This window comes from Ptiloglossa arizonensis, chromosome 7 (genome assembly GCF_051014685.1).
Source record: "Ptiloglossa arizonensis isolate GNS036 chromosome 7, iyPtiAriz1_principal, whole genome shotgun sequence".
Lineage (NCBI taxonomy): Eukaryota > Metazoa > Arthropoda > Insecta > Hymenoptera > Colletidae > Ptiloglossa > Ptiloglossa arizonensis.
In genome coordinates this window covers 12,877,400-12,897,672 of record NC_135054.1, presented here as the reverse complement: position 1 = coordinate 12,897,672, position 20,273 = coordinate 12,877,400, and the positions used below count along the sequence as shown (strand labels likewise).

At 38.7% G+C, this 20,273-nt stretch overlaps 2 protein-coding genes across 4 annotated transcripts in view; one reads left to right on the top strand and one right to left on the bottom strand.

Moving 5' to 3' along the window:
- Fas1 (fasciclin 1 Fas1 domain-containing) overlaps positions 1-20,273 on the top strand; it is a 411,004-nt gene that overhangs the window by 380,114 nt on the left and 10,617 nt on the right. Inside the window, exons 9-13 of one of the 3 annotated variants that reach the window (XM_076317365.1) lie at positions 18-47; positions 9,588-9,802; positions 12,912-13,074; positions 13,258-13,402; positions 13,685-13,726. In XM_076317365.1, coding sequence (XP_076173480.1) covers positions 18-47; positions 9,588-9,802; positions 12,912-13,074; positions 13,258-13,402; positions 13,685-13,726 — 595 coding nt within the window. The remainder of the gene's footprint in view (positions 1-17; positions 48-9,587; positions 9,803-12,911; positions 13,075-13,257; positions 13,403-13,684; positions 13,727-20,273) is intronic. The other 2 variants (XM_076317366.1, XM_076317367.1) reach the window with 2 other exon arrangements.
- Positions 1-20,273, bottom strand: part of Orc3 (origin recognition complex subunit 3) — a 142,037-nt gene that overhangs the window by 117,865 nt on the left and 3,899 nt on the right. The window lies entirely within an intron of this gene.

The window sequence follows — 20,273 nt, the reverse complement described above, 5'->3', positions numbered from 1 at the left end:
TCTTTTTTTGTTCAAAGAAATCCTCGACCGGGAGGCTACACGCTGGGGTAATTACACATTTATACAGCTTTCAGTGTTTCTGTTCAACTGTTCATGAACTTTTTCTGTATCTGTTTTATCTCTCCGCATTCGCCTGACTTACTTCTCAGTGTTGATCCCAATCTAACAGCTCGTTGTTTAGCGAAACGTTGTGCTGTGCGTTATGACACCAGCTGCGCATTAACAACGTGAATCACGTATGACAGCAGTAATGTGTCCTACGTATCCTGTGACTCGTAAGCGGGCCACGTGTTACGGAATCGTGGTCGATCCTGTCACTTCGAAACACGGGAATCTCTCGTTCACGTGTTCCGTTTTTTTTTTTTTTTTTCGTGCTTGCTTCACTGCTAACACTACTCGTTTGCACTTACCAAGCTAATTAGATACTTAGCAATGTTCGGTTCGCTGTGCGAGTAAACAAAGAAGAAATACTCTAATGGAACTATTATCGCTGAAGAAAATTAACACGTAACTTTCTATACGAACAGAGTACGTCTTAACGAGTAACGCTCACTTTGGTGATGGACTCAGCAAAGAAAAAGAAACAAAATTCGATACGCGGTAAAATGTTTGCAAATCTATGGGAACACTTTTTATTATTCCTCTATGCTGAATTCACCCCAGAAGTGTATCCAAATAATCAGCATATACCTTTTACATAATGTAGAATTAATATTCACGAAAAGGTACATCGCAGATCAAAGTTTTAATAAAACTTCAACGGTTTGTATGCAAAGCGTTTTATAACGCTCGAAACTTCCGCTTTTTATTCGAGGAAGAAGAACATTGCTCTTTTGTGATTATTTTCACGGACTTATTTCCGTTGAACTAACCAACTCAGCTTCCATAACAGTCTCCAGTATTCTAGGCTTCTAACGCTACTTGAACTTTCCATAAGACGAAAATATTAACCACTCCCAGTTCGATCGAATCTATAGCTGCTGCGTTAAGAACTCATCGTCGAACATGACGATGAAATTGGCTTGCTTCGTAACAATAATGTAATTTTATACATAAAATAATAGAAAATGTAATTTAAGTTGTTTAAAATTTTCTACAAAGGAATTTTAATCACCTGGGGTTTCGTAGTTGCTCTAGTAATAGGTATTCTCTTTACCAACTTTTCGTTAACAATCTCCTGTTCGCTTTACAAAATTGAGCTTCTACTTGCCAACAGATCGGTAAGAATTTAACATCGCGTCGATTGATCTTATCGAGGGAACTCGAGATAAGATCTTATCTTGAACTCGATCTCGTCGCTAGTTTGGTAGGTAAATCGCGATAAAATAGCTAAAAGCTTTTTGTTATTCCGCCGAAAAGTTTTATCATGCTGATTGGATGATAATGAGAACCATCCCTGGTCGACTTTGAAGAAAGTTCGAGAGGAGTAGAAGTAGCTCGCGTTGTTATGACGTTAGGCGTCTTTCGGCAAACTTTTACCTTCCAATCCACTTAATCCGAGGAACTCGGTCTCCTTATCGGGTTCGAGCAGGGAAGTTCATTTTCATTTAACGCCATTTCACGGAACTTCTAGCTCGTTTATATAACGCGCGATTAATGTAACATTCGTTGGAATTCAATATTCGTCGTTGATATTTTAGCGCTTCGGTAGCTCGTGTCGTAATAAATTAAAATGTTAACTGGCGCGCGTTACACGTCTGGGAAATTTTGTTTTAATATCTTCGCAGCTTCTGTTGCGAGAACGGAATATAATCTGTTATGAAAACACGCGTCGAATCAATTTCCCAAGTCGATAATCTCGTAAAAGAAACCACCCGTGAAAATAATTTATCCTGTTATTTCGATGTGCTTTAGTTTATTATTTACATCATTTTATCTTACTTTATTTGATTTATTTTGGACGAAGAATCGACTAATTTTCAACGATACCAACATTTTATCAAAAGTAATTCTTTCAACCCCGTGACGTATAAAAAATTTGTGGCAAATGCAAACAATTGAATTTATTCTCCGATTGAAAAACAGAGATCATTATTGTCTGCGATCGAATAGTGAAAATTTGAAGTTTATTCGCAAAACTTTAACAGAGTTTAACATTGTCTTAACTTTAACATCGTCTCGATACATCTAAGTGTTAAATAATTTAAAAGCCCTTGCGAAGAAACGAGGATGACATCGAGTAAAAACACCTCAAACATTATAAAAGTCCACTTCCTGAGAATAGGAGATATCATAGGAAGAAAAAGATCGTTCTGTAATTTTGATTTATTTTTGGACGAAGTATCGTTTCCTCGTTAGCTTTGCCACAAATCACACCGTGTCTTTTATAAACGCGCAATGGTCAAACAAAGCATTTGACACGGTGTAATCGAATCACACTGGAGTGCAACACAGTTAAAACGCGATTAATTATGGGATTTTCTTTTGATGGGGGAACTTCGTACAAAAATGTCCAATTAAATTTCGCGTAAAAGAAACGTTACGCAGAGTAAAAGGTTCGAGTGCAAGCCGAGACGCATTCTCGAGAAATACTGCGGCACGATATTTAATTAAACGATACTTCGTTTTAACCCATTGAGTTACGCCGTTTCTCCCGAATGCGCGAAAAATACATTTTACCCGCGTAAAAAGGAAATGAAAATCGCTTAATCGAAACGACGTATCCCCCGCCGGTGCTAGAATAAAAGAATAATTCCACCGTAAATTTATAAATTCCGGCCGAGCCTTCGGATAAATTCGAACGAGTTTATCCATTTTTGGCGTATTGTTCACGTGTTCGCAGTTTGTTTACGCGTACGGTTACGCGAGAAATTTATCGACCGACACAGAATCATTTTACAAATTTGTGGGGTCGGTGAAAAATCGTACTTTTGTCGCAAATAATAAACGGCCAACGGGCCACCGTGAAAAATACGATTGAGAAATGTAATTCTCTTCGTGAAACTCTCGTAAGTGAAATATTTCGAACTTCCGCGAGTTTCTGATCGTTGGAAATCAATTTCCGCGACCACCACTTATCGCGATACTGTACGACTTCTACAAGAGGTAGGTATTATTATAAATAATGCAGCCGTGGTGTAGAAACGATCTATCTTGATTATACGTGAGACTTATTTCCTTTCGATGGACCATGATTTAAGATACATTGACTTTGTAAGTGTTCGGTCTAACTATACTTGATTTTGAGAACTAAGATGGGCTACATCGCTCTTCTAAATGGACGTAAAACGTACTACTGGAGAGGAACAATTTTATCATACTCCTCTTTATGGTTTAATAAGAATATTTTACCATATTCTTTCAACAAAACTATTCAGCACGTTCGATCGAAGTGCACACAGGAAATTTTCCAAATTATTGCAGATGCAAGAATTCTGTTTCGTTCGATTTAATATTGTACTCAAATTTTTTGTTAAATTCTTACCTTTAAAGCTTACTCTAAGCCGTGTTAATAACTTGACACAATTATTCGCATGAGAGAATCGATATTTTCGAGGCAACCAGTAACTCGTGTCAAACTGTTGAGTTTCGACACCGTGTGCGGAAATCTCTAAATCGTATTTCACGAGCATACGTATCGAACGCCCTTTGGCGTCTACCGTACGATATGTACTACCATTTCGATATTGTAGCTATTTCTACCCTGAAATTTCTAAAACATTAAACCCAATGTTCTCGATTGGAAAATTAGAACATTGGTCGACCTATACGTGTCACCGTCGCGAAATTTCGTAGGTTTAATAATCGATAACCACCTTATCGGGCGAAAATTTCAACGCTGAATGGAAATTACGTTATTCCTGGTTAGAACAATTTGCTCATTGTTTACAGTCATTAATACGTGCATCGTGGACAGTAAACGAAGGTGGGCAAAGTCAATATTGGGACGACCGTTCATGCACCATGCTGCTAATAAATATTCCCCGTATTACCGGTCGATGTTGTTTAATAACCGGCAATTAGCGACTCGATATTAGTGCGCCGGTTCGGCTTTTATCATAATCCATTCGTAAATTAATTCGTACTTCCGATGAAGCTCCCATTTCGCAGAGCCCTCCTTATCAGTTTATTAATTGATCGGTTGATCTCTAATTTCAATTTCGATGAACAGATTAGAGTGTTTAGAGTGAAATGCGATTTATAGTACCGACCAAAATGATCAGAAGGAAGATGAATTTTGTACGTCGAAGCAACCACGCTCGAATGTCTTCGCCAGGAAAAAAAAATTAATCGAGCAAAAGATGAGAGAAATGAAGGAGAAAATATTAAAATAATTATTTCTTTCTTTTGTTTGTTCATACTCTATTAATAATTATACTTTGCGATTGTTATACGTTACGATACGAAGAGGATAAAATACATAGTGGAGAACGTAATAGTATAACTGATCCGGATGAAACGAATAATAACGTTTCTTCTGTACCGATAGTTGAAAGAATATTAAATTCAGAGTTAAAAAATGTTTCACTTTGTTCGTCCTAAATATAATAAATAACCCAACCAGGTGTTACATATCAATGAAAGTGCAAAGTATTAGCAGAACCGAGAAAAAGACCATTTTTGTTAAAGCAATTTTACCACTGAACATAATTTTTGTATTAGTATGAAATTGATATTATTTGTGTAACATTGATTTGTGATAATATAAAAATAATGTTACATATATTCATGTTTAGCTAGTTTTCTAAAAGTGACGTTCAAAATTTTGTATAATTTATGTTACAGAATAGATTCCGTACAATCCTTTTCTTTCTAGGAAAAAACTTGATCTTTTCACGACTTTGAAGTCTCGAAAGCGTTATCACAAGCATTAAAAAGAAGTTAACAATCCGTCGCAATTCCATCGATCATTCTGCAAATTGTCCAACATTTTGTTGATCGTTAATCGCCTGTCTAGCGTCGATTGAACGCATAATGAGAACCAGACCTTTATCGTGCGAGTTCACTACATTTTATTTGCACCAGTAGAATGTTAATTTATTAACGGGCAGAGCGTATAATTAAAGGCAGCGTTCCGTATCAGCCTGCCCAGTGATTGAAGCACGGGTATTGAAGTAATTAGTTATATCGGTGATTTCCCGTAATTGCATTCACAGGTCAAAATCGATAATAGTTGCCTGGACTCGAGATATCTGAACCTACAGAATCTGTAACTCACGACAACCCACATCCTAACTGTTCGTCCTATCGGATGATTGCACTCGACTTTTATTACAAATTGATTAGACACTTGATCGAACAAAATGATTTACTCGAAACAAAGAGCAAAAATAAAATTTCAATTTCGATAATAGAATAATAGAAAAGAAAAAGAGATTCAGGAAAAGATTATTCTTCGAATCCTTTTACGTGATAAAATATTATACAATTAAAGAAAAATAAATCACAGCACGTTAGATTCCATTTACTAGGACACGTTTCGATATCCACAATATTTTGACTCTTGAATTTAGCGCCGTGTATGATTTAAAATCGTATTATGAAAAAATACAAGTCACATGTGTATTATAGTTACGACTGATGCGTAACCGGGACGTTAATGATAACGAAATTCTCTATCGAAGTTAAAGTTTCTGAATTAAATCGATCGTTTGAAACGGTTTGCTATAATTCGATAAAAAAACTTCAAGAACAATTGTTCAACTTTCAATCTGGTTCGCACTGAACTGTGAGATCTGCGGTTGTCGTATGCCGGAAGCCATCTCCTCTTCAATTAACTGAAACTGGATGTTCCTCTCAAACTGCTCACAATTATCGTTACGCAAGCTCAGTCCTCGGCAATCTCTTCGATCTGTTTCCGTGTATGCGTGTATATATGTATTTATGCCCGATTAATTACACAATGGGTCGTCATGAATTTCATTTGCACCCACCTCGATCTGTCCAACAGGTTGGAACTCACCTGGTCGAAATTTTCGTATGGAAAACGTACCAAGAGTGGGACAATGTGTCAATAATGCAAGTAATCATGCGATGTTTGGATAAAGTAATCACTGTTCTGTTTCACTCTGTGAAATTGTACACGATGTACGGGGAACGAGCCGATAAAACAACGCGCGGCCCAGCTTTATTTCGCCCCTTTAATCGTTTTCCGAGCACGATGCTTGCTAGCTGTCCAAAATATGCGCAGTTTTTATCCCAGGTGTCGACCGATTTGCATTAAGCAACGCCGCGGCCCGTACTTTCCCGCGAATTTATCGCAAGGATATGTTTTATGTCGCTTCCGTACTTTATGACGCGCGGCTCCAGCCCCCAATGAGACGATAAAACAACCGCGGAAGAGCCACCACCGAAGTTTCGTAACGCCACATTCAGTTTCATACGAGATAACGCTCCTCTTATTCTCTGTTGGGAAACGGATGTATGTTTGCAATTAATTTATTCGACGTCAACCCGCGAACGTAACTCCCGACGCATCATCGTTCGTACGATGTCCAGAAACAATATAGACCCATCCGATTCTATTGGGTCGTTCGGAAAGACATTTCGTTTTTTTTTTTTCGGTGAAAATGAAACACGATTTTTTTAGAGCGTATGAACATTTTATTAAATTACATATTCTCCATTTTGGAAAACGAAATGGCTTTCGGTACGTTGTCAAAGAACCGTCTAGTCGAATCCCTGTCCTCGTTCGAATCGCGTGGATTGAAATGAAAACCACAATTTCGGAAAACGACATTCGTCGATGTATTACTTGGAATCGTTCGAAATCAAGGAAGTTCGATTCACTGCGATAAACCAGACTCCCGCGTCGAATTACTCGCGGATCGTAAGACAAATGAGCTTCCATCTTCACAGAGATACAAAATGACATGAAAATGTTCGCTCGTAAAGTGAAACCATTCCTCTCCTTAACCGTATTCGTGGCTCATTGATCCTTTGGCCCGCGACAGGATTCACAGTTCATTGGAATTTATGCAGTCATGGGAACTGCACCTATACCCGAACAACTAGCATTACTGAGAGAAAATTGATCAACAGTTCGATTTCACTAGGTTCGATTGCTCGAATCCTTTTCATCCGACGAACCCCCTTTGCCTTCTGTTCGATTTCCAACCGACGGGATCGCTTCTGGCGGGTGATGATTAGCCCGTTGTTGTCACCCGATCGAATTCTGCAACCTTACCAAGATTACAATGTAACTTTAGAAGACACCTGAATACTTAATGCGACTGAAGACGGATGAAGGATTAAACTGCTGAGAGCTAACAAAGCGGATTTTCTTTTAAATCCTCTTAGGGGTTGTAGAGCTCGAGATTAAAATTGAAATTACTATGCAACACCGGGAATTGTGGGAATGTAATGATTGTTGTTGCAAGGGGCAGTGAGAGAGATGCGCGTACCCAGCTCGGTGAAAATTCGAATCGTTGAGTTACTTTTTGAAAAGCAGTCTCGTTAGCGCCTGCAAGTACGTAACTCGATTAAACGGGGTAGAAGCGTTGGATGCGAGAACGAGCGAAGAAATGGCGGTAAATGGAACGAAACGTAAAATAAAGAAAGCGAAGAGCGCATGATCCTTACAAAATGAAAAGTAAAGGTTAGGGATTTCCCCTAGAAAGAGGCTTATAGGAAAATTCTTTGCGAGGGACGTGGATTTTCATGGAATTTATTCGATCTGCTCTTCGGAGCCGGTTGCCACGGGAAGATGCGTCTATCCGCAGATGCAGCAGCGGTTCAAAATCAGAAAAGTAGCCGGAAGCGGTGCGGAGTGCGAGTAAGAAAATTCATGAGAGAGGAGGGATCAACCGGAAAAGGAATCGCTCCCTATAGGGGTGAATTCTAGTCTAGACGAACACTTTCTAGGCTATTCTTGAGAATTTAAATAAAAAAACACCATTGATAGCTAACCATTGATAGCTTGCAGAGATATTTCTGCGTGTTTCGACCGAGTGCGAACACAATTTCAAGTAATTATCAAGTAATAATCCCCTCGTATACATCACGGTTTGAAGTCTGCTCAATGGACGTCGTTAATTTTATTGTACCGTATCTGGTTAACACAATCGACTGATTTTTTTGTTCAATTTGTACGAGTGCGACACGTCTAGGATAAAGAACATAATATTTAACAATATGGCGACTTTTGAACTTGTACTTCTCTATACCTTTCAATGTATTCTATTAATTCTTAATATATGTCTCTACTGTGCATTAATACATTCTAAGAGGAATACAATTTAGAAGTTTGAAAATTATTATGAACTTGTTTTAATTAATAATATAAGTTGCCTCTTGTTAAATATTCGCAGCTGAACATTTAAAAGCACATGGAAAGAAAAGAGAAACTGAATATTCCATAAACTGAATCCTTTCTAAAGAGTATTAGAACATCCTTCCTTCCTTCCTGTGCTTACTTAAGTAAGCATAGACGCGCACATAACGAAGAAAACTTATTGCTAACTGTTTAACGACGTTCCCCCCCTCTATCTCTTCTTTCGGCTTTATGAGAAAGTTTCGAGTGGGGGAACGCACATAACTTTTAACTCTCCTCTCGCCTTTCGTCGTAACTTGCAGTTAGATATGTACGAGCGTCTTGTTTGCACGAAGCTGACTTTCTACAGTTCTTCGAATAAAATCGCAGCGCGGATGTCTCGTTAATTATAAATTGTGCAACGAGTTCTGATGTGTCGCTGGATCTACTTTTGTAGAAATAATGATGCATTAAGTCCAATATCGCAAACGATAACTCAATGGCCGCTTAACGAGTATTTAAATATTGCCAATTCGTTGTTTCTAATTAAACGTAAAATACTCGAGCCATTAAACAGATTGTTAAAAAAAAAAAGGATCGATACTTTGGGAGTGTACAGTCGTGTACCAAGAAAGATGAAAAATCCTCAATTAATATGAATTTACCAACCAATCTGACTGGACAACGGTTAACTGTTTTAATATTGCAAGTGATTATTTACCGCTAAAAGGCATAGTAAATTGTGTACCTATTACCAGTATTTCTATATAAATATGTAGAACAGCTTGTATATAAACAACCATTAGAAAGATATTACAATTTCGTTACATCAATTAGAACAAAATCAACTGGTTGCACGAAGTCACCTCCCATCACTGTGGCTCCATCTATCGTCAGTTTATGCGAACCTAGACTAGAGGGTTAAAAATTAATATCACGTGTCACCTGAGCCGGAGAACCGATCTCGAGCAACCGATTGACTTTTTCCGTATAGTCGCCTATGACATTGCATGAGCGATCTAAGAAATTTCATCCATAAATACAGTTAATCTGCACACCTACGTAGATACTCTTGTATTTTCACTCTTCGTGAATACCGTAGAAGCGAGTAACGTATCTCGCGATGCATCCGAGCGCAATTTTTACAAATCGAGATCGAAAATTCGGTTTCGTTTCGTTGTAAAAATGTTACACGAACTGTTCGTGCGAGAAATATTCTTACAACGACGCAACGTTCGAGTGGCGAATTATTCGAAGAACCCCCCCGTATCATCTGTGTCCTCTCTTTCTGTATATCCTGTCGCTGTTTCTGTGTTCAGAACACGCGTGACTCGCTCCACAGACATGTCACGCGCAATCGTTAACGTTTCCTTCAGGATTTATCGGTTTCTTGTAGGTGTCTACGGCGGCGGACAGAAAGAAACTGTACTTCAACGTAGTTCAGGGACCGAGCGGAAACCAAACTGTGACCGTCGAAGGTGGCGGTGTGAACGCGACGGTGGTCACCGCGAACATTGCTGCTACTAACGGAATCATCCACATCATCGACAGGGTCCTAGGTGTTCCATACACGACTGTGCTGGAAAAGCTCAAGACCGATCCCATGCTCAAGTGAGTAAAAGAGTTTTGTAATATCGTGTTTAACGGGTTTAATATTTCACTTGATGAATATTACACCGACAGTCGTATATAGTACGAAGAATAAAAATAAAAATGGTGTATGCTTTTGTATAACTGTTTACAATGCAAGCTCACCGAAATATTTGTAACCAAGAGTCACCCAGATCTACCATAATCTAATTTCTCCACCTAAAGATACTTCGCATACCTAACCCAGACCTGGAATATCTGACCAAAGCGGTTTATCCACGCGTATAATTGAAACAAAATGAATTGATCGCTCAAAGCCACTGCAGGTCTGTCCCCACCTCACCACTTGACTACCCAGTCGCTCTATCTGTCGTCTCTTAGCACAAACTTGCAGACATACGCTACCTGTCTCTCAAGCAGTAAAGCAATATGGCATTGCGCAAAAGTGAAAGTCTCTTGGCGTGATTTTGAATCAAAGAAGTGACCTTGAGCTGTCAATTAATATTTTCTCCGTGTAACTATTTTATAATAGGTACGAGTACCGATTTAATGACACCAAGCTCTTCAAGATTTTCTAAGCATATTATCATTTCCTTTGAAGAAGTATACCATTTATCGTACGAATAGAAAAGAACTCTACAATTTTAGTATACCTTGATATACGCTCAAAGTTATGGTAATTATTGTATAGAGAGATACGTATGTATAATTGTGCGTCAACAAAGTAGCGATCCCATCATCGAATAAATGTCACTATTCTCTATAAATTTTTCAAAACTCTTGTTCGTTACATTGTCGAAGTGATTCCACGAAAGAATTGTGATTCACTGGTACGACACAATCCCTCTACTCTGTTTCGAATTTAATTAAAATAACGCAACAAATCTCCATTCCAATTACCGTGAACGTGCTCCACTTGGCAGAGACACTATAAACAGGGAATCTTACGCTGGGAATTGGACGGTTCCACGACCTACACGTCGATCTATTAAATTCGTACCGAACACTATTGTCCTCGATTCCCTATTGATACCACCGGCTCTTTGTTCGGTTTAATGGATCGCAATTCAATGGATTCGCAAAAAGTAAATAGTTGTGACGGTTAAAGAGATTAAATACACAGTATCTTTTCGTTAACCCCGAATACGGTCGAATTACATTCAATAACTTCGTTTAACGTGAATTTCGATTGCAAACGTTATTTTGTCAATCTAGACAAAGATTGCTTACACGAGTGCCTGAAAAAATAATACAAGTATTTGTAAATAGAATTGAAACTACGTGAGAATATTGACCTTGCCCGAATAAATAAAATAACCTCTACTCGGATACATAAATACTATACTCATAACGTGAGAAATTGAGAAATACTTCGAGAGATTTTTTCTCAAAAATATTCGATTACAAAATGAGACGAGACGTTAAATTAAAGAACATATGACAAAATATGTCCCAAAGATGGTATTTACAATTGGTATCGTTTGCAATTACAGAACCACTTGTTTTAAATAATATTTAGGTCTTTCGAGAACAATTTAACTTTATCCCGTTGATATTTACTTTGATCGGCAACCATTCACGAGGATACAACCCTATCGAGTTGGCCACCCTGTACACTTTCCTTTCGTTGGATTATTTTCGCGTTACACCCCCGAACCGTACGAATATCGCGCCCGGAGAGACACATCACGATTTAATTCACCCTCTCGTTATTTCAATTACCGACGCATCGATAATGGAAAATCCAATTAAACGGTATTCCAATAACCGCCGAATAAACTTCTGCGACGATAAAACCCCCGTTAAATAACGTTCCCCGTAACAGCGCGTTTACGCGAGCCTCGTTTTCGTCCGCGGAGCTTATCCAAACAGTGTTTTCGACCGATGAAAAATTCAACCGGTAGCGCAACGTGGACAAACAAAACGCGTGGAAGTGGGAGTGTGTGTAGGGGAGGTTGTGATAAAAAAGAATTCACGGTTACGCGTATGAAACGTCTTCGTCGAGACACGTCGGTCGATTCGGGGTGCTTTCGAGCTGGCATAAAGCATTACGCAATCCACGTTTATCGAGAGCCAATATGTTACAACGAACGACGTTACGTCGCGGACGTCAGGTTGGCGAGCAAGTTTCCCATCTTGTTTCATGTGGACTGGGGATTATTGCACGACCAATGGCTAGGAAACGGTCGGTTATGTCCTGGCTTTAATGCCATTAGCCCCTTTATACGATAGCTATCGTTACTCGATGCACTGGATGGATGGTGGTGTCAGCATTCCATCACCCCATACCATCATATCCGGGCCAGAGCCCATCCATTGCAGTATCTCTCTAGCCAGTATAGGCGATACGTTGCACACGTGCGTTTACGAATACCACGACTCCGCTATCATCGATTTGTTTGCATCTGCGTTCTACCCTTTTACCGCAGCACCCAGAACCTTGGCGCACAAACTGGTGAAACGAATCATGCCACTCGAGGGTAACTTGAGAGAGGAAGGATCTACGTAACGGTCGTCTCTCATATTAGCTGTTTGGTAGGAGTCTCTGGTAATTGCTCCGAATGTACGGATCTCAAACGTTTCGAGTCGTTTGGAGTTTTCCTTGAAATGTCGAGTAAACGTTGGCCTACTGATATGGTATGTAAGTACACCGGGAATGAGGATCGCTCGCATGTCCCGAGTACCGATAGGCCTTTAGTAGACTCTTGCTAGACTTGTGTTTCATCTTTTTGTTCCGAATTCCACGAGCAAAAATCAAGCTGTGCCGAGATAACGGATATTTAAATCGATCTGTTTGAATAAATAAATAATAGAAATGCAAGAAGAGAGTGCCAACTGTTACTGTTAGAATATTCGTGTTATCCAAACAATGGTACTGTCTCATCGAAAGATCTTTGATAAGAATGACGATACTGGTAGAGATCGTCCAAGTCTGTGAATCATCGTGTTCTGTAGACATTGTCTGTTGCGACTCAATCACCTTCTCAGACTTAGAGGCCAACCTTAGAGATCTTACCACAAGACTGTGAAATTGTAGAGAATTAAAGTGATCCTTAACCCAATCACCCTCTTTACGGGACTTGCGATTGTTTAGAAACGTTGATGAACTTCTTATTCGACTTTTTTACAGTTCCACCTACTTCCTGGGCCAACGACGCGGTTTCAACGATCAGCTGAACGACATGACGAAGCGTTTCACTTACTTCGCTCCGCGCGACAACGCCTGGAGTGTGGCGGCGATCAGCTATCCGTCTACCTCCAAGAAGCTCTTCATGCCTGAGTTCAGTTACCACGTGAGTATTGTTCTTCGAACACTGGAACTGTCGAGCACCGACGCTTCAATTGCTTTCGTAAGATATTTCGTACAATCCATCCATTCTCCATTCTTTCCATCTTGCGTGACATTTTCTCAAAGTTTTCGAGGTCGTCTTTTAAACGAGCTTCCTGCTTTATCGTTCGTTCCGATCTGATTCCAGACGAAACAAATTCTGGAACGACATCTCGTGGTAGCGAGCGAAGCGTATACTATGGCCAAGATGAAGGAGATGAAGCACAATGACACCATCATCCTTCCAGCCGCCAGGGACAATCTGAAGCTTCGTGTCCGAGAAGTCGGCGAGGGTAAGTATCGAGCAACCATTTCCTGGTGATTGTTTTGTGTAAGCACTCTCTTGCAATATCCAAAGATTCTCAGATACACTCAACGCTCGTTTCAAAATACGTCACTCTGAACGTTATTGTGCCCGGGAGTGTTGTTCTTGTTGCTGGCGAACGGATTAAGAAAAGATAAAGAAAAAAAAGAAAGAAAAAAATAAATAACCAACAAAGTATCGCTTCGTGCAGGCTCCGTGCGAGCTCTGTTTCTGTTCATTCTCAAACCTAGTGCTGTTTGATTACATTTAGATGACAAGCACGACGAAAACGCGATCCGTCCAGAATCTTTCGGTGAGTGAGTTCAGTGTTTAGACGTCGCCGATGAGCGACGACACGTGCTTTCACCTGTACGAGCACGCACAATGTCAATCTGCGAAGGGTTCTCTCCGCACTGTCACGCACCGTGTTCAACGCGCGCATCGTTATATCGCGATCATAGACAGAAACACATTACTATCGCGTCGGGGTGAACCCGACCTTCAAACACGTGACCGGGACTTCTTAAATTGCTCGATGAAACACTGCTCTCACGATCACAACGCGTGAAATCACATTTACCGGGTATCGACCCACGACACAATTTCGTGAACCCCGAACAGTAAGCTAACAATTGCTCGAAACGAAAGTAAAGTCCCTGTAAATTGACGCGGCATCGCGTAACATGACCTGCACCCTGTAAGTAATTTGATTGGTAGCGGAGGCTCCACGATATCACCCGAGTTCGCGAGATAGAAATGTGTTTTTTCCTTAACTCTCGCACGGCTCAGGCTAAAATCTTTGCGGACCAGAGCTCACCAAGTCTCAATTCACTGCTCAACGAAAGATACCGATATCCCTCACCGACTGATCGTGAATCAGGAGGTAGCGGGGTTTTTTCTCCAGGAATCGACCTCTTTTCATCTCGCGTTGAGGACAAGCTTCTCTCGCAGGTACCTCTGTCATATGAATTCTTGTCAGCTGAGGGGCAAATGTCTCGGTTCACGCTACCCCTTCTCCGTCTTGACATGCAAAATGACAGCTGTGCGACGAAGATGCACAGAGTCATTGTACCGCTGTCCACGGAACGGAGCAATTCGAGTCTTTTGAAACATCGAACATAGACGTAGCTAATTATGTCGGGCAAGTCGCGTTAATCGCTGTGAAATAACAACAATATTCTGTAAAAAGTTTTAAAGATTCAAAGAAGTTGTTTATCCAAGGATTATTATTATTACGTTACTATCAATGTTTAATACGTCGAAAGATGCATACATTTCGATAAATAGATTTCACATATTAGTATTTTGTATTTATAATGTACAGAATGAATTGAAGTATGCAACATTCTGCATACACTATTTAATATTTAAATACCGTGAAGCTGTTAAGAATGCATTGATATTCCATAGCGATTCGTGCGACTCGTCACACACAAATTGATTCTTTGGAAAGTTAAAATCGCTCCAGCATCTACGTCACACATCTTTCGAGCACCTTAAGAGGTGAAAAGGAGTACCGTGAAGTAAATCATTTGCTCCAATGATGGAAATAATCCGTGTAATCGAGTGTACGATACAACTCGAACGATACTGTCCATACTGAGACAGATACGTAGAGGGCGCTAGGTACGATTCGACTTTTGATTGGTAGAATGAGATCGCCGATACACAATCGGAAGTCGAAACGTGAAGAGTCCTCGAATCGGTAACAGGAATTGTTTTAAAAAATGTTCTAAAATTACCACGAGGTCGTTCCTTTTGAATTGTCCGATCACGTGTCCTCGTTCACGCAGCTGCATTCAAATCTAATCAAGTACGCGCGTTTCATACGAGCTCAGCGCTTGAAAGAAATGCTTCTTTGTCTTCGAAGTAAGTAGATCGCGCTTCGCTTCACAAGTATTCACGTTTTTTGCTTGCTGGACGTACGCCTGCACGTATATAAGAATTTTTCCATCGATCTGCTTCCGAATGGAACGAAATCGTTCATCGAAATAGACGCAGCTCTCATACTTCGTTTCTTTTAGTCGCCTTTTGTTCTGGTTCTTTTGTTTCGTGTAAGGAGCGACAGCTAAATTAATCAGCTCGAGACGTTAATGGCGATAGTTCTTGCGGGCAAATTAATTGTACAGAAGCCAGTGTAATATGTACGCGAAGAAAGTATGTACAAGTTACGTCGGATCTTTTGGACAGAGTTGGATGTTCCGTTTAGTTACAGCACAAGAATGGTATAATGGTCCAACTTATCTAATCCTCTTATTGATTTTAGATTTGAATTTTTTATACTTACAATATATTTTATTATCGAGACCTCGATTAAATATTTTAAAAATATGTTACATCAGTGGCTGTTTCAGTTTGAATTATTTTTAATGTAACATTTTTAAAAGTTAGCAATTTCTCTAGTTTCAATCAAACAGATCACTTGACTCTGATTCTGATCGCATATGAAGCTCGTATGTAAAGCTAACAGTTACAGGGACGACACCTGATTTTATCATCTAAAATAGGTACTTCATTTGTATCGATAAGTTGAAACAAAGAACATTGGTATTGTATACTAGACATAAATAAAAATTTAAATAAAATTACGAAATAACTTTTAAAAAATGATAATTACGCAAGAGGTTAGTCTGTCATTATGCCAATATATTCTACAAACTCCTCGAAAAAACAAGATATTAGCTGTGTAAACCACAAACGCGAAAATACGTTGCCATGTTAGGGTTTTTTTTTTAATATTCCTCATAACAACGTACACATTTCCAGGAATTTATGTAGGTCTCTCAGTCGATCTTCATTCGTCTCGATCGACCAATTAAAAGAATTCAAACGATTATAAATCAGTATATAATCGTCGGATTTGCTTCGAACAAAATTCAAATTTAAGCCCACAATTTTTCCTACGAAATGAATGTTCATGACCGGTTCTTGACACTTTTAAACCTCCGTTTTGTTTATGGTTGCTCCGAACGCACTTGTGTTGACAGATTTGTTTGCTGACTGTACAGTCCAGGGAGAATTTGCCGCTGATGGCTCGCGGATGAATGAATTTTAGTTGTTTTATGAACATTCTGCTTCGTTTGAGAAGGAAAAGACGTTGACAGAGGATATTTATAGGTAGCAGCCGCGATTGCAAATGAAAATTTAAAAGAACGCGGAAATACGATTTAAAATTATTTTAAAATCAAAATACCAACTTTAAAAGCAATACTTTTCCTTATTGATAGAAATGACAAAAGTACTTTGGGTGATCGAGTTTGGTGTCCCAGTTGGTGGGACAATACACAAAGCACATCGCAGGCTCGATTTCTTTCAATTTGCTTGTTCGTCGCTTGTCTCCTAGGGCTGGGACTATTTGTATAATTTAATATTCGAAGTTTGTTACACGTATTCGAATATACGAATAAATTTCGAATATTCGAATAATCGAATATCATAACTTGAATATTATTATTCAAATAAGAGAGTATTCGAAGTCTTCTACTAGGGTTAGGACTGCTTATCGAATTCATCGGTACTCGAATATTCAAACACTTTTCAATGATTCAAATATTCACCAAAATATAAATCGAGCTATTGGGATACCCTAGTATTCGAATATTTTGTACTTGTATCTGAGTATCCGCTATTTGAGTAACGCGATAGTTCATCGTTTCTTTTTAAACTTCATTCTCATTTAAGATATTAACCTGAACAACTTACTTTATGGTCCACTTTTACGAATACCTAGATACTCGAATGGTACACAAATATTTCGAATATTGATCGAATTATATCCATCGAATATTTGAATCGCTGTAGTGTTCTAACAATTCGACAAGTAATTTCAACCCTATCCTCTACTCGCGATTGTTTAACAGGAACAAACAGCTTTCGCGTCTAGACCCTCAGTAATAATTAATCTGCTGAGTTTTACAGATTCTGACGTGTATTGTACACGCGATTATCGAACACTTTACACGGTGAGTATCCTTACAATCGATATGCGTCTCGCACGCTGCTTTTCGCTGCTTGAGCGAATCGATTAAGCTTTGTTAGAGCAAACGTGGGGCTAGTTCTCCGCGAAAATGCAAAAAAACATGGCGACGTAGTCGTGCTCATCGTCGCCGTCGAATCATTATTTATAGGATAAAATATTCCCAGACAAGTTTGCTAAAACTTGTAAATAAATGGCTCGCGTTGTTTGTTTTGCATACTGCAGCAAATATGTATCTGGCAAACTCGTTCATTTCATACCATAAATTTTTGTTCGTAACTGCTGATTATTATTCCGTGGGAATAAAATGATTCCCTTTTAAATTCGAGGAAGGTGAAACCCTGAAAGGATTTACGAAGATTAAACATTATCCACGGCTTGGTTATGAATTAAAAGTTTTTTACTGCATCGTCCGAATGGAATCCTTTTTCATTTTAAGCGACATTCCCATTTTCATGGAAGTACATTATATATTGCATTGAAACACTTTAAACGACTAAGAGTGATATAATATTAAACGATTGTAATATTTATCAAGATTAGAAGATGAAAAAATCAGTAAATAAAACCAGAACATTCTGTCCAAAGTTCTTGATAACAAATGTCAAAGCTTTTATTCGTTTTTTTTCGGCATTAGTTCATAAATTCTTAAAAGTTTGTTGATTTCTTATTCACTGGGGAGAATTATTAATTATTTTCTAGAAAGAAATATTGTAAACCTGCCGGTAAAACTGTAAGTTTATTATTTAGAAGTAACGTCGTTTTGAAAATGTTATCAAAGTATTTCGCACAAAAGGTAATAAAAAAGTTCGGGTGTAGCAACAAATTGTGGTTCGTCGTTCTGCGACACATTCGTCGTTATCTAAACCAACGTGGCGTCGGTCTGCGCGTAAATTTGTATTATATCTATTCCGCTTGGGAAAATACAACGAGACGAGAAAACCTTACGGATTTGGATAGAAGCAAACGCTTCGGTGGGAGATACATTGGCTCCTATTTCTTTTTACAAGGATAAATGTTTATCTACGACCAGTTTTAATTTACACGCTTTTGTGACGCGCTGTTTACGTCACATTGTATTTTTAAGGAAAACATTTCTTTGAACCGAGAATTTATTCCAAACGTTTTACGATATTTTCAGGATTCCGAGTGCAAACTTTTTGTCCAAAAGTTAACACTTAACTTAACGAATTAACAAAAAGGAAGGAAAAATTTGCTTACTTAAAAATGATTCATCTTAATTATGTAACTTGTAGAATACATACAGAAATTTCATCCACTTATTCTGAAATTAAATAGATTGAAAAAACAAATAGTTGAGACATGGTGTTCAATAACCAAATGCAATGTATCAATTCTTGGAGAATTCTCAGGAATGAACCGAAATTAGATTCATTTAACTAATAAAGTTAAAAGTGAAAATTGTTCGAATAATTAGGTCCACTATTGTGAACTGCAAATAATCACGAATCTCGTTGAACGACAGACATTTCTTTTTAAAGTACAAGTCAATCGTTGGACGCGAGGCGATAATGGGAAAAACGATGCAAAATCGATAAAAGAAAAAAAAAGATTCAATGAATCGCCATTTGGTTTTGGTACATAGCAATTTCGCGGCTTCCGAACACTCTCGGCGAGCGGAGACCCAGGAAGAACGCGCACAATTATGGGTCAGGTACCGCAAGACGATTTATTGTGCACCTTTCGGCCGCCATTTAAATGCAAATTCGTTGATTACCCCTGGTGCTAATTGCTACGTGCTCGCGCGGTCATTCCCTTGGCCACGAATTGCGAATCGCCGAAGCCGTTCTCTGTTTCCAAATAGGGCTGGGACTACTTGTCGAATTTTTCTGCATTCACATCAATATCGATGAATACTGTACCAATACTATTAGAATATTTTGCGCATCGATCAAATATCTGAATATTCGTAATATATAATACAAATGGTGTCATACGATCCATAAATCAAGTTCTTCGAGATAATTGTTCTTTTTTCATTCTGACTTTCATTTAATATTTGAGCTGTGATATTTGAACACTCAAATATTCGAATACTCAAATATTCGAATAATCTGATATTCGAAGACCCAAATATTCGAATAATGATATTTGACTTCTTAGGTATTTTACTAAATTATTCGAGTATTAAATTATTCAAATAGTTCCAATCCTATTTTCAATAGGTACCTCGATTTTGCAACCACGGCAAGAAAGCGACGGAACAACGAGGGTAGAGCGAGTTGGTCTGCGATAACAGGAAAAGTAATTTAACGAGGGGTGCAGGAAGATTGAGACAATGACGAGGATAGAAATGAAGATAATAGATATTCGCGTAGCGAACAGGGAGAATAAAAGTGCGATAAGATAATTAAGGTATAATACAGCGAAGAAAGAGAAAGATAAGAGTTACAAGCAAAATTATGCGCGTGGTACCGAAATATCTCGTATCTACCGCAGAAGGGGGAGAAAGGCTTAGAGCATAACGAATGAAGCTTATTTCAAATGATTATCTTGTTTGCACACTCTCTGTTCAACCACTTAATTTTCCTTTTACACGAACGTGTCTTTTCATTTCCTTTTTCTACTTTTAAATTAACTCTCATCTGCTTTCCCAATCATTCGAACGAATGAACATATTCATGTTACTTTCTCTGATTTGTATTTCGCCGGCTTTGTTGAAATTTCAAAGAACTATTGTACGTTTCGGAGGATTCTGCAAACAATAGTTCACAAAATTCATAGTCGATTCATATTGCTAAGTTGAAAAGAATTTCAGAAATTAAAGCGTATATTCTTTTGCATTGTTACGTTTCTCTAACCAATATTGTTACTACTGGATGACGATACACGTTTCAATTTTTCCAGCTTCTTGGGAGTGGCT